Genomic DNA, 13,361 nt, shown 5'->3' with positions numbered 1-13,361 from the left:
TAACATTGACATCTACTGGCGTAGCATTCACATTACACAATGTCATTTTTTATTTTAAAGTCTCTTATTTGAGCCTTTACCCCATCATCATGTCATGCCAACAGTTTCAAAATCACACAAAATCACTCAAAATTAAGAATACGAGAAGCACTATTTATCTTACACCAGAGGCAAGAATTTGATAACAAACATGCAAATTTAGGATTGCTGGGATGCTTGCATATTGTGCAAGTGCTTGCCCAAGGCCAAAATGTGTCTGTTTATCCCTAAAAAACAACAAAAAAACAACAACATGAGCCCCTCACAGAGTACTCCACTTGTTTTATGCATGTTCTGTATTTATCATCGTTCAAACGATTTGTCGGCACCTGCCGGAGAAGCATGTTACTGCATGTTTTGCACCGCATTCGTCACCATTGATTAGTCTCTTTCGCCATCTGGCGAACGGAAGGTGACGTTGGAGGTTCAGGCCGTTTCGACGTGCGCGCTCTCGAGTCAATGCGTCAGCTGTCAACTCGTGAACGCGCTCGGTCGGCAGCACTCACTACTATGGACTACACTACAGCAAATATCACTACCACTGACTGGTATTTCCTTAGAATTCCGCAATAGAAACTGCGTCATTTAATTTGAAAGTAACATGATCGCCGAGTGGCCAGCAAGAGGGCTTCTTCCTCGGGGAAAAGTGCTTAAAAATCGGGCTTGATCTCAGATCCAACCGTAAAAAGAAGACTCGCAATAAGCTAGCCTCGGACTTGTACCGGCTTCGTTAGCTGGGGCTATTTCGTTAGCCACGTAGCTCGAGCCGGAGTAGTGATGCGAAGTGTCTCAAATAGTTATGGACAATTATGACTTAACATCCGTAAAAACGAAGCAATGTCTACCGGAGGGAGTGACGACGGCTAATAACAACAATCAAAAGTGGCACTTGGCAAGGAGCGATGGATGTGAGCGCTGTCACGACTTGAGCCCCACGGACGAAGCTGTGCTACCCGGAATGTCGTCCGTCCAGCCCGGACTGGATGCGCTGGACGTCCGGCTCCTGGAGGACCTCGCTTGCCCGCCGTCGGGCGACGTTAACGGCGACGGTCCACTGTTCGAGAGACGGAAGCGATCGCGCTCCAACAGCTCCAGGCACCACTTTGGGGACGTGGTGGCCGAGCTGGGTCCCGAGGAGGTGCGATGGTACTACAAGGAGGACAAGAAAACGTGGAAGCCCTTTGTGGGACACGACTCGCTTAACATCGAGCTCATGTATCGCAAATGCGGCGAGTTGAAGTCCGCTACGGCGAGCCCCAGCAAGGTGGAAGACCAGGGCGTCAATGGAGAAGTGTCCATGGAGACCCCGACCGTTGGCGTCGTCGGGGATCAGGCGTCTTTGGACACTGATGTCAGAGACCCTGACAGCATTTACGTTCAAGTGGAGCCAGTGTGTGTGCGGGGGGGACTCTATGAGGTGGACGTTATAGAGCGGGGATGCTACCCTGTTTACTGGAAGCGTAAGTATCCCGTTACCCGTGCATATTGTTATTGGCTCTTTTGAGGGTTCCACCGTTTCTGGTACATTACATAGTAACACAGGTAGGTAAATCTAAAATCAAGTATATAATATTATGTCAAATTTGGCCCACGTTCAAGACTGACTTAAAATAAATATATAAATAAGAGTAAAGTGTTTTAAAAATATATATATATTAGGCTGTCGGTTACTGTTATTGTAATTAGTACACTCATTTATTCATTGATTTTCTGAACCACTTTATCCTCATTAGGGTCACGGGGGGTGCTGGAGCCTATGCCAGCTGTCTCCAGGCCAGAGGCGGGGGACACCCTGAAACGGTGGCCAGCCGATTGCAGGGCACAAGGAGAAGGACAACCATTCAGAGTCACACTCATACCTAGGGGCAATTTAGAGTCTCCAAAACAGCCTACCGTGCATGTTTTTGGAATGTGGGAGGAAACCGGAGTACCCGGAGAAAACCCACACAGGCCCAAGGAGAACATGCAAAGTCCACACAGGTGGACCGACATGGATTTGAACCCAGGACACCAGAACTGTGAGGCCGACGCGCTAACCACTCATCCGCAGAGCTGCTTTGTAATTATACTAAACATATCAACTGTCAAGATGGTGTTCATTTATTTTATTTTTTTATTACACCTTTATGAACTTTGAATGCACAGAGCAAATAGGTTTATGAGTCCATATCTTGAAGTTGGATAAAAAGATAAATGTGAATGAATAGTGTAGGCACATGAATGCATTGTATTTTAGTTGTTGGGGGAAGGAACAAGGAAGCAGTTAAATGACAGTACATTATCGTAGTATATTACATAAATGTAGTATTTTCAACAAGGAATGGATTTCACTAAATTGAATCTTCAAGTCACGGTACTACTGTCTTCTTTAAGGCATTTAGTAGAAGATATCCATCAGGAGAGCAGATGTACTGGCAAACCCATCGTGTTATTATCTAATCTGGCCTGAAACCTTAACAGGTCTGCACACATTTCTTTTGGCTTCTCTACAGCCCATCTTGTTATGACTTACATGGTATCTATCCGGTTTGTGCTTGTACAGTTCATCCATCTCATTCTTCTCCTTGTAAAGATGGTGATTAATGCAGATTCGGGTCATTTAAAGATTCTTTGATCCACATGAGTATTATTAATCCCATCCTTGTCATAAATCACTGCAGCAGTAGACTGACTAATGTGCAAGACTAATCACAGCTGACCCAACTGTAATTCCCACTGAGAATCGTCCCTGCTGGATATGTCTGATTAAAATTACAACCTTTTCCAGTAAAGTCGTGACAACCAATTTTCACATATAGAAGGTTGATGTGATTCAGACAACTGCATAAGTACCCGAGATAAACAGTAACAAAGAGTATAGCAATAGTCCTATTCTCCCATTTTAAGGAAATAACCCAAATAGTGAAAGCAATGAGTCACATTGATGAGCAGTTTACATTATTTTTAAAGTTACCGTATGCATTATAGCATGCATGAATGTGGTATGAAGTTAAATACAACTATATTTAAAAAGAAAGTCTGATTCTACATCGAAATGCTAAAGACTTCTGAAGATAATAAATTGATCCCTAATTACCAGGTTATCACAATCATCTAATGACATGAACATTTCAAGATATTTTAATTTTTTTTGCAGATCAAGACCATATTCCGGTGCTGCGAGGCCAGTGGTTCATCTACGGCACGTGGTTACCCTTGGAGGAAGATGAGAGTGACCTCATCGAAAGTGAGCACCTTGGCCACTTTCGTGGGCAGCAAAAGCAGGATCCATTCGACGCCAGCGAGATGGTTGTGAAGACTGTCGACAGTAAAGACGGTGAGCCATTACTCTATGAAGAAAAGGCTAAACTCATATCTAGCGACCACAGTAGACACTTTGTCACCTACGTATTCATTTCTAAAATTTCAAATACTGATATGTGACCTCACAGTTTGTGTTTCGGGTGGATTCGTGGAATTCATCAACTCTTTCATGGGTTTCAGAGCAAAATGATTTACACTCGGCGTCTTAAATCCTGTGCAATCAGCAAGTCTCTTTCTGCCTCCTCGTCAGCCTTTTCACCTCGGCGGAGGAAGACGACGCTGACATTTATAAAAATCTACCCGCCGACTTTACACGGGAATCAATGATATAGTCGCGCCTGGTATTCAAAACTTGCTGATTGGTCTACAAAATGCTGGGTTAGGCCTTTAAAAAATCAAACCCAGATATCTTCTTGCAATTTACGTAGACCTAATAGAACAGGTTGAGTGCAGTTCTACCTAGTATGACACTGCTTATTTATATTATTGCATCTCTGCACCTCAAGACCAAATTCCTATCTCACTTTATTAAACTTGAAACTTTAATAATAATACAAATAATAATAATCTGTTCATTATACTTATCAATTCATTGATGAATTGCATTTCAATGTTTTAAACTGATTGGGTCCTATCCATTTGAACCTGAAATATCATGCTATGTATGTATGTATTAACCTAAAGTCTACATTCACTACCCCGGTCACTTTGAATTTCTGTCATACCCATGGCCGTAATCTGATAGCAACGCTACCCGACCAACTTGTTGAACAGCATTGACCGGGGTAGGCGGTGTGTGTGGTCGTCACTCACTATCTCTTGGTTGTTAGTCCTCTCCCACCTGCCCTCTTTCTACCTTCCCTTTCTGTTCAAATGGAGCGGATATCAGACGACCGCTAGAGCGACATGTCACAAGCGAAAACGCTGCCAAGGTACTGTAAACAAAAAAAAGGAAAAGACCAATTTTCCTCTGTCTTTTCACCTCAACCTACTAGCTCTATCCACTCTCGTCCCGTAGAACCTTGGACCTTATGGGACTACATTCCCTTTAATTACACTGGATCTAGTATTTAGATCTAGACCTAGGATCAGTTGTCCATTGCGGCTTTATCTTGGCCTAGTTTGTTAGAACTTCCCCTTTTGTGCTGTGACCTCTGGTTTGATACTGCTGCTGTTTCTATCACTTCCCTTGGTTTGATTGTGAATAAACCATGGTGATACTTGCTAAGTCAGGTCTACATGACATGCACTAATATGAATACATAGAAAATATGTTGAACGCATGATAGGTAGCAGAAAAAAAATCCACAAAAATTCCACTTAAGTAGTACATGTAAATTCATATTTAGTAAAATAGTTTTCCATGTAGCTCACATGATTGCTCAAAACACAACACCTGCTCTCACGTGGCTGCATGGTAGTTTTATATTCAATAGCTTTAAGAACATTTTTATGAAAGTACATACTTTGAGAAAATGTGACATCTATCAGACATTTTACATACTATTTAATGAAGAATAATGAAGAATTTTCTCCAAATGACAAATTGAGCTATACCTGGTTTTATCTATCAACTTACATCACAGTTATAATAAACTTCCTTCACAGCTCCCCTTCTAAAAGGAATGAACAAAGTACTTGGTTGCGATCCAAGTACACGGAACGAATGGAACAGAGTCGCCTTTGTGACTGTATTGTTCAGCCTCGTAGTGGCCTACTTCTGGAGAGACTGACCTCAAATGATGAGAGGTCTCTGGGTTATGTCCTCCCATCGGAGTAATTCTGGCGTATTCTTTAATTGTACCAACGTGGGTTTGATTCCTCGGTAATGCACATTACATGTCCATTGTAAATCTCTTGTTCCATTCTTTAGCCCAGTTAGGTGCAATTTAAAATGAGAATTTGAGACTTCAGAGATTAGCAGACTGGAGTCTACTTCCACTTTCACAAAGTACTTCTTCTAATTCGTGGTCCGGCGAAGTGACGAATGGGATGTCGACTTTTACGTTGCTGGCTGAATGTGAAACTTTGTCCAACAACTGTTGCGTTTCTATTTCTAATGCCTTCTCTCATACTAACCTTTAGCAATTTATGCATTATGGCATTTGAGACTAATTTAGTTGTTTTAATTTTCTCCATTCTTTTTACAATACAACGTTAACTGAACTGTAAAATGAAAAGTGCAAAACTTTCTAGCAAACCTTCTGTTTGCTAATTGCCAACTTTTGCATGTCAAATCAGTATTTGACTAATATAATTTCCATTGAAATTGTGGCTTCCCCGAGGGCTGTAAATTTGCCTCATGACTCACAAATGTGTGTAGACTTGATGGAAAACCCCATTTTCAGTATTTTCTTTTATGAGTGCAACATTTATCATGGAAAAATTGGAAAGAGCTGCTCAATTAAGATTGTCACATTAGAGTGCTGGTGTGTTATTTACGTGGTTTCTTCTTTTGCTGGTGAAAACTATACTAAATTATGTGTGTATCTTGGCAAGAAAAAAATGCACATCACTGCATGGTTTCTTCTTTTGCTGGTGAAAACTACACTAAATGGTGTTTCTTGGCAAGAAAAAAAATGCCCATCACTACATCTGATTATATTCATCCTACTCACTTTATGACAATTTCGTCTATTGTACTGGTCACACTCTCTGAATATAGTCTGAAATGGATGTAGGCATGCTTGGGTGTACTCAAACTTCCCTTTGCTACCATTATGATTGTAGCCAGCAAACCCATTGATTGCATAAATACATGATAAATCAAACTAGATTATGCCCATCCTCTGTCCCAAGTTAGTTTAAAAATACTGTGCATTCAATTTTAATTTTGCTTATTGCCAAATTGTTAGTTGTCGTTGGAAATACTGCATTGTCCCTCAAGCCCTTCAGCTTACTTTAAGGCCTTCATTTCTCAAATTGGTTCTGTCATTGTACAAGGCAACCACTGGACCGCTGCCAAAGTCCTCCATCAATCTCATTTATGTGATCTCTCTGCTGCAATACACAACATCCAAAGGGCGTATTGTGCAGGGAGAATCGACCAGTTTCTCTTTCCCGTTAGTGTATATCTTACTTGCTCTTCTCCATCCATTACAAGCACCTAAACATTAAAATAGACTCCTTGTATGAATGGACACGAAAGCAAGAAGTGACTGTCTTGATTCATCCTTCCTTGCAAATGCAGATCACTCCCCCAGACTGCATTTGACAAAACCTATACCTTCCAACACCTTCGCAACTCTTTGGATTTGACTACCCCTCCTGTATTTACCCAGCCCTTTGTATACAAAAACCGTGACCGGACGCTTCGTCGAAAGACGTTTGGTCCCCGGACGTTTGGTCCCCGGACGTTTGGTCGACCGGACGTTTGGTAGAACGGACGGGCCGTCGACCGGACGTTTGGTCGCCAGGTTCGCTCGCTGTCAAATTGAGAGAGAAAGACAGAGAGTTTAATGTTGAAAGCGAGCAACCAGGTAATTTCTTCCTCTCAAAATTATAATCACGAGAGAGAGCGAGAGAGTCCGTTCTACCAAACGTCCGGTCGACGCCCCGCCGGTTCTACCAAACATCCGGTCGACCAAACGTCCGGGGACCAAACGTCTTTGGCTAAAAACAATCACTAATCTTCTCAACATGTTTTGCTTCACCCTGCAGCCATCCACAGCCTAAAGCTGAGCCGGACGCATGTGGACTGGCACAGTGTGGATGAGGTCTACCTCTACAGTGACGCCACCACGTCCAAAATCGCTCGCACAGTGACACAGAAACTGGGCTTCTCCAAAGGTCTGTCACGCTCACAACCCAAATTCCTGGAATATGCTTTATTTTTATAGTATTATGTATTTAAACCCCACCCTGAAATCCTTCCTATTGCAATCCCGCCTACACAAATTGAAATTTATCACAGCATGAGATGTAATGGAAACATGTGAAACCACGCCCCTAACGCCATTACGTTCTCTCCCAGCCTCTAGTAGCGGAACCCGGCTGCACCGCGGCTACGTAGAAGAAGCATCTCCGGAAGACAGACCACCACAGACCACTCATATCGTCTTTGTGGTGCACGGAATCGGGCAGAAGATGGACGAGGGACGCATTATCAAAAACACAGGAATGTGAGTTTTAGTCCTCTTTTACAGTGCTTCTAACTTAGACATTTATTATTTTTTTACGGTTATCAGTGGTTTAATAATTAAATGTCAGATGGAAGAACTTGATCTGGGTATATTGAGGCTGTTGCAGAATCTGAACCATGTCATATTGCTGGAATAGTGGTGTTAAATTTCACACATAGACAAGATGCCACACATGTAATAAGAGTAAGGATTTCAGTATTAGGGTGTGAACTTTCTGCTTTGTCTGATTCTGATTGACAGGCATCAGATGTAAAAAGGGCAAATAGGCATTTTGCTTTTCAATATAACCTCTGTGTAAAAATGACCTCCCAAGATTTAATTTTAGAATTTTCCAGTTGTGTCATACCACTGAAGCCTGAAATTGTTTAAATCAAGACCCCTAAAAAGGTTCATTTCTAAAGCCAATGTGTGCCTCTGTGTAAAAAAGATAGCGAGGTTGTCGTTTGAGGCTTAGCCCAGCTAAGCAGGTAAAATAGACCAAGTCAAGCCATGTTGCGATTTAAGCCTCAGTAGCGGCTACATGAGGATTATGGTCCACAAACACCTTTCACAGCAAAGAAGAAACGTCCATATGTTACGTCAAACCTCTTCCTGTTGTTCTCATACTGCCCAACCTCCAAAATACAACACAATATGTTGTGTGTCAACCCCAGGTTGAGGGAAGGTGTGAGAAAAATGGAGGAGAAGCACTTTTCGGAGCACAATGATGAGCATGTGGAGTTCCTTCCTGTAGAGTGGCGCTCCAAATTGGCACTGGATGGAGGTTTGCAGAGAAATTGTGCATTTCTGGGTAATACTAATGTTGATTTTGCCTTATTTAATGCTTGGTGAGATGTCTCTGTATAGATACAGTGGACTCCATTACACCAGACAAATTGAGAGGCCTGAGGGACCTTCTCAACAGCAGTGCCATGGACATCATGTACTACAACAGTCCACTGTATCGTGATGAGGTAAGTGCCAGGCACACGCCTACAGATGCTTTCCATACATTGTACTCGCGTGATAGCAGTCAATTAAGTCATGATTATTTTTTATACAGATTACTAAAGGACTGACACAGGAGCTGAACAGACTGTACAGCCTGTTCTGCTTGCGCAACCCTGAATTTGAAGAGAAGGGAGGCAAAGTGTCCATCGTGTCGCATTCGCTGGGCTGCGTGATCACGTACGACATCATGACGGGCTGGGACCCCGTACGATTCTGCCTTCAAGAGCACAACGCCGTGGAAGAGGAGCTGCATTTACACTGGACGTCGTACGAGGAGAGGCATTTGCTGGAGCAATTGCGCCACACTCGGACCAGGTAAAAAATAATGATGAGTGTCAGGTTGTAAGCGCTATGGTAATTATAGTCGGTCAATGGGCTTTTCTACAAATTTAGCATATCATCAAGAACCCTGCATTTACATGAAAAGTACAAATGTATTACTTGTAAATCCAAATACATGGAATATTTTGAAATCATATTAATATTTGAGACCAAAAATACTGTTAAATTCTATATCAAATCTATTTTATCTCTGTTTTACAGATTACGAGAGCTAGAGAATCAACTTTTAACACTGGAAGCCTCTAAACCATCTGCGCCTCCTCCATTAAAATTTAAGGTTTGGCCACTTCAATGGTGACGCACCTAAAATGAATTTAAAATGACTACTCTTTTTCCTGTTCTTATTTTAGGTGGAAAACTTCTTTTGCATGGGTTCTCCTCTGGCCGTGTTCCTGGCACTGAGGGGCATCCGTCCTGGAACCAGTTGCCATCAAGACCACATCCTCCCCACGTCCATCTGCAGCCGCCTTTTTAACGTCTTCCACCCGACAGACCCTGTGGTCAGTTGCCCTAAATATTTGTAGAAATACCATAACTTAGTTCCACAATCCTTCACACTTGCTTATTAACAGATTTTTTCTGCTCATTTTAAGGCCTACAGATTGGAGCCCCTCATCCTGAAACACTATAACAACGTTGCCCCAGTGCAGATACATTGGTAAGACTTTTGTGATTTGTAATATGATAATAAGAAAACATGTTAGGGAGCCTGCCAAGAAGCTGAAAGCAAAGAGTTGCAAGAATTTCTGCCACGTTCTCCTTGTTTAGTACATGTGACTACAATCTTCAGTCTTCAAATATCTGGGCTATCGGGTAGGGCAGCATGAGCCTTGTGCTAGAAACTGTTACAAAAATGTCCCTAAACATGGGGGAATGTATTTTGGTTTGCAGGTGTAGTGCCATTAACCCGGCACCTTATGACGAGGTGCGGCCCACTTTCCTCAATCTGGCTAAAGAGCCAACGTCGGACACAGAGAGCATCCCTAGTCCCAGCACTTCTCCCGTCCTGCCCCGAAGACACTACGGAGAGTCCATCACAAACCTTGGCAAGGCCAGCATCCTGGGTAAGATCATATTAGAGCCGTATTATCCCATGCTGTCCTGCAAAGGAAGTACCAAGGCTTAGTTTTCCCTCTTTCCCTTTTTTCTTCTTCTCTAGGAGCGGCAAGTATTGGGAAAGGCATCGGTGGGATCCTCTTCTCACGCTTTTCGCGTTCCAACAGCCAACCCTCAGTCTCCTTGGGACTAGAGGGTGGGTCCAATACTGAAGAAGATGAGCAGCAAAAGCGCACCGAAAGCCAGTCGGCTTATGGCCTCTCTACCATGACTCGGCCCACTTCACCCACTGTAGATGTATCATGTAAGTTTTGAGCATCCAATGCATTACTGCGGTCCATGGTCCCGACCAACTCTTCTTTAATTTGCAAATTTTAGGATAACATGTATGATACAAACCCAAATTTTGTGTTAAGAGTCAATCAAAAAATGTTTCATAAAATGTACTCTTCTTTTTTTTACAATCCAAATTGCGCTGGAAATATTTATTTTGGATCAAATATATTTTAAGAAAATGAACACAGTTGGTGAATTCAAAAACATTTTAAAAACAACATAGTAAATATATTCAACTGTTTCGCTCTTTTTATACTGCAGTTAATTTCATTTTTAGAAAAAATGCAAAAAACTAAATTTTGAGGATAAGTAATTCATTCATTCAAATTCATTCAAAATTCATAGCAAAAAACTACATTTTGAGGATAAGTAATTCATACACGATTTGTCATTAAAAATACTCCATATTGATACTTAAAAGTTTTGCTCACATGAAATACAGAAACTTTCCTCATTTAAAAAATATTCAACCCAACCAAAAATAATGAGGCCAATGTGTGTGTGTGTGTGTGTGTGTGTGTCTGTTTCCCCAGTGGAGCTTGAACGTCGCATTGACTTTGAGCTGCGCGAGGGCCTGGTGGAAAGTCGCTACTGGTCAGCCGTAACGTCGCATACGGGCTACTGGTGCTCACATGACATAGCACTCTTCCTGCTTACTTTCATTTATGAGCACAGGAAGACCAGCTCCGACCCTGAAGGGGACACGGCTGAACCTGACTGAACGAGCGCCTCATTTTCAGCCCTTTTTGTCGATTCTTAGATTCATATTTTTTATGCACACAGATATTTTTCCTATGATCCAGTTGAGTGGACTAATGAGATGGGTTTGATTAGTTTCATTCCAGTTAGAAGCTGACCGGAAGCATTTTGACTCGTGCTCCCTCCAACTCCCAAAGAGTTGCATCCTATTCCCTCCCCTTTTCCTTCCCCCCTTTTTTTGAAATGACTTTTGTGATTGGATGGCCTTTGTGATGCATTTATAGAGACAAACGGAAACATTTGCTGTTTCAAGAGGGAAAAATCTAAACTGTTGATATAGTTGGTGGACTTTTGTATCTTGAAAGTGACTTTCGTTCCCTTTCCTGCCAAGTCTCGTAGTTTATAGTGAAATTCACTCCCAACCTAAAGAAATTCCCGTAAAAAAGGCCAGCCTCTAATTTCACAACAGTGGAACTTTCAAAGTGAAACATTACTTCCATTTTTTTTCACCACAGAAAATCATTTAAACCGAACATCCCATTTATATCAGGAGATACTTATTTACCCATTTGTGATTGAACACATTGGCAAATACTATACTGTTTAAAAATGTATTTCTAATAAAAGAGATTTAAATTTATTAAACACAATTTTTCTTACCCGTTAGCTGTCAAATTGTATCATACGACATTTTGTTAATCTGCGTTATGTAACATATGACATTATTCACTCTAATTATTTCAAAATGCTACGATGTAGACAAACAATGAGGTAAATTATTATTCAGAATTTAATCAATTACATTAGAACACTTAAAATTGTTCGAGACTTAGGCTTAACTTCTATCTGGTCAAATATTAGCATGTAACGGAGAGGTTTTCACGAAATAATGGAGAATAGGATCCCCAAATTATTGTATACAATAAAGCGTTGTGGGAATAACAAACCTGAATTCCTCTCTTTTTCTATTTTTATTCTGAAACATTAATGAAAAAAGTCCACTTTAGAGGTTCCACTGTATATAAGCATATTGTTAGTATACTTAATCCGACCTGAAACAATAGCCATTATAACGACAGTACACACCTGTCTGCAGCCATTGTGTCACAGTTACCCTGGTGGAATACATTGGTTTACCTTTAGAAATAAGCCAAAGCTTTTTGTTGGATGGAACGTATGATTGGCGTAAAAATTTTCACTGTTTGCAAACATGACATTTCTGCCAATCAGGGCTGCCTCAGAGGCATAAAGGGATGTTTGATTAAGATGCGACCTTTGTGTTTAATCAATCAATCCTCACTGTCTCGTTCCGCTCATATGCAATGACAACAAACTCAACATCCTTGTAATTTAGCTTTGCATGGCTCTCTATCATTTGAGGTCCCATTTCTCGAGCAGTTGGACTTCATTTGAAGGACAAATGTCTTTTTGAAAGTGACTTTGGAGAACCAAAATGGCCACATAAGCTAAAAATAATGGACTTCTGACATTTTTTCTAGCAAAACCTCTTGTGACTCTTTGCCTCCTATTTTTCATTTGTTGCTTCATGGGCTGAATTTTAAACATTTCCAAAAATCTGTCTTTGACGAACCCTTTAAGTAATTAGCCTCAAATGGCTATTTCAAGTGACAACTATAGATTCAGTGTCACTGGGAGAAAGACCATCTTTGTGAAGGTCCCCAGAAAATGTCCAAAATGACTGTAAAATTGCCATTCTAAATCAAAACTATCTTTTCAATGTGTTCACAAGTTTTTTTTTTTGCCAACTCCTTATATCTTGTCCACCAAATTTCATATAAGAGAAACTTGACTGAAGGCCAAATTTCCCAAGTCTGTGTTAAAAGGAAAGCATTGTTTTTGTGCTGCTTGAGCACAATCAAGGGCTGATGGACTATTGTTTATTAGTGTCATAAATAATAATTGTCTGTGTCCTGTTGACTAAAACCCACACTGCCTTTCTTGGTGTTCAATCAAAGCACACCAGTCTACTTTATCTGAACAACGATAGTATATTTTCTACTAACAGCGGCACACTAAACTAGACACTCCCTATTGTTTTCACTGTCAAGCAGTAGTTGTCGTTGGATGGGCTTGAAAGAAAGTTGTGATGAATTGTGATTTATGACCCTTCCCCTTAGTGCAATAACTGAAATGACTGTAAATGGATCTAACCTCCATTAAAAGCACTGTTACTATTTATTCCCTGTCATTAAAGGGCATTCCTTATTTTGGAATACAACCATTCATCTCGTTTCATTTGCTACTTTAAATGATAACTACATTACTCCCATCTTTCCATTGTCAAATCCCTCTGTCCTACTTTCTTTTAATGTGAAAGTCTGATTATTTGAAGACAAAGCATACGTTTGTGTGCTAAACATTCTTTCTAAGGCACGATCAGAACAACAAAGAGGTTTTCCTGACTGTCAATGAATGGGCTTTTTGTGTCTGAAA

General features: G+C 41.1%; 1 protein-coding gene across 2 annotated transcripts; it reads left to right on the top strand.

Moving 5' to 3' along the window:
- The first annotated feature begins 461 nt into the window (after positions 1-461).
- Positions 462-13,149, top strand: ddhd1a (DDHD domain containing 1a). Of its 2 annotated transcripts, XM_077621103.1 has the most exons (14): positions 462-1,499; positions 3,176-3,355; positions 4,173-4,274; positions 7,003-7,131; positions 7,316-7,463; positions 8,138-8,247; positions 8,331-8,437; positions 8,527-8,789; positions 9,018-9,093; positions 9,167-9,316; positions 9,410-9,474; positions 9,708-9,880; positions 9,976-10,176; positions 10,742-13,149. In XM_077621103.1, the coding sequence occupies exons 1-14, from the start codon at positions 839-841 to the stop codon at positions 10,927-10,929; spliced, it is 2,553 nt and encodes an 850-aa protein (XP_077477229.1). In that variant the 5' UTR covers positions 462-838; the 3' UTR covers positions 10,930-13,149. The 2 variants fall into 2 exon arrangements, with proteins under 2 accessions (XP_077477229.1, XP_077477230.1); XM_077621104.1 differs by lacking the exon at positions 4,173-4,274 and having other exon boundaries at positions 465-1,499.
- Positions 13,150-13,361: the final 212 nt, after the last annotated feature.

Source organism: Stigmatopora argus, chromosome 15 (genome assembly GCF_051989625.1).
Source record: "Stigmatopora argus isolate UIUO_Sarg chromosome 15, RoL_Sarg_1.0, whole genome shotgun sequence".
Taxonomy (NCBI): domain Eukaryota; kingdom Metazoa; phylum Chordata; class Actinopteri; order Syngnathiformes; family Syngnathidae; genus Stigmatopora; species Stigmatopora argus.
The sequence above is the reverse complement of the archived record's forward strand: the minus strand, read 5'-3'. Positions and strand labels throughout refer to the sequence as shown.

Coding starts and splice junctions, on each gene's coding strand:
- ddhd1a (XM_077621103.1), top strand. CDS start 839: ATGGACAATTATGACTTAACATCCGTAAAAACGAAGCAATGTCTACCG. Junction 4,275..7,002: donor CAAGCGAAAACGCTGCCAAG/GTACTGTAAACA, acceptor TTCACCCTGCAG/CCATCCACAGCCTAAAGCTG. Junction 9,881..9,975: donor TGGCAAGGCCAGCATCCTGG/GTAAGATCATAT, acceptor CTTCTTCTCTAG/GAGCGGCAAGTATTGGGAAA.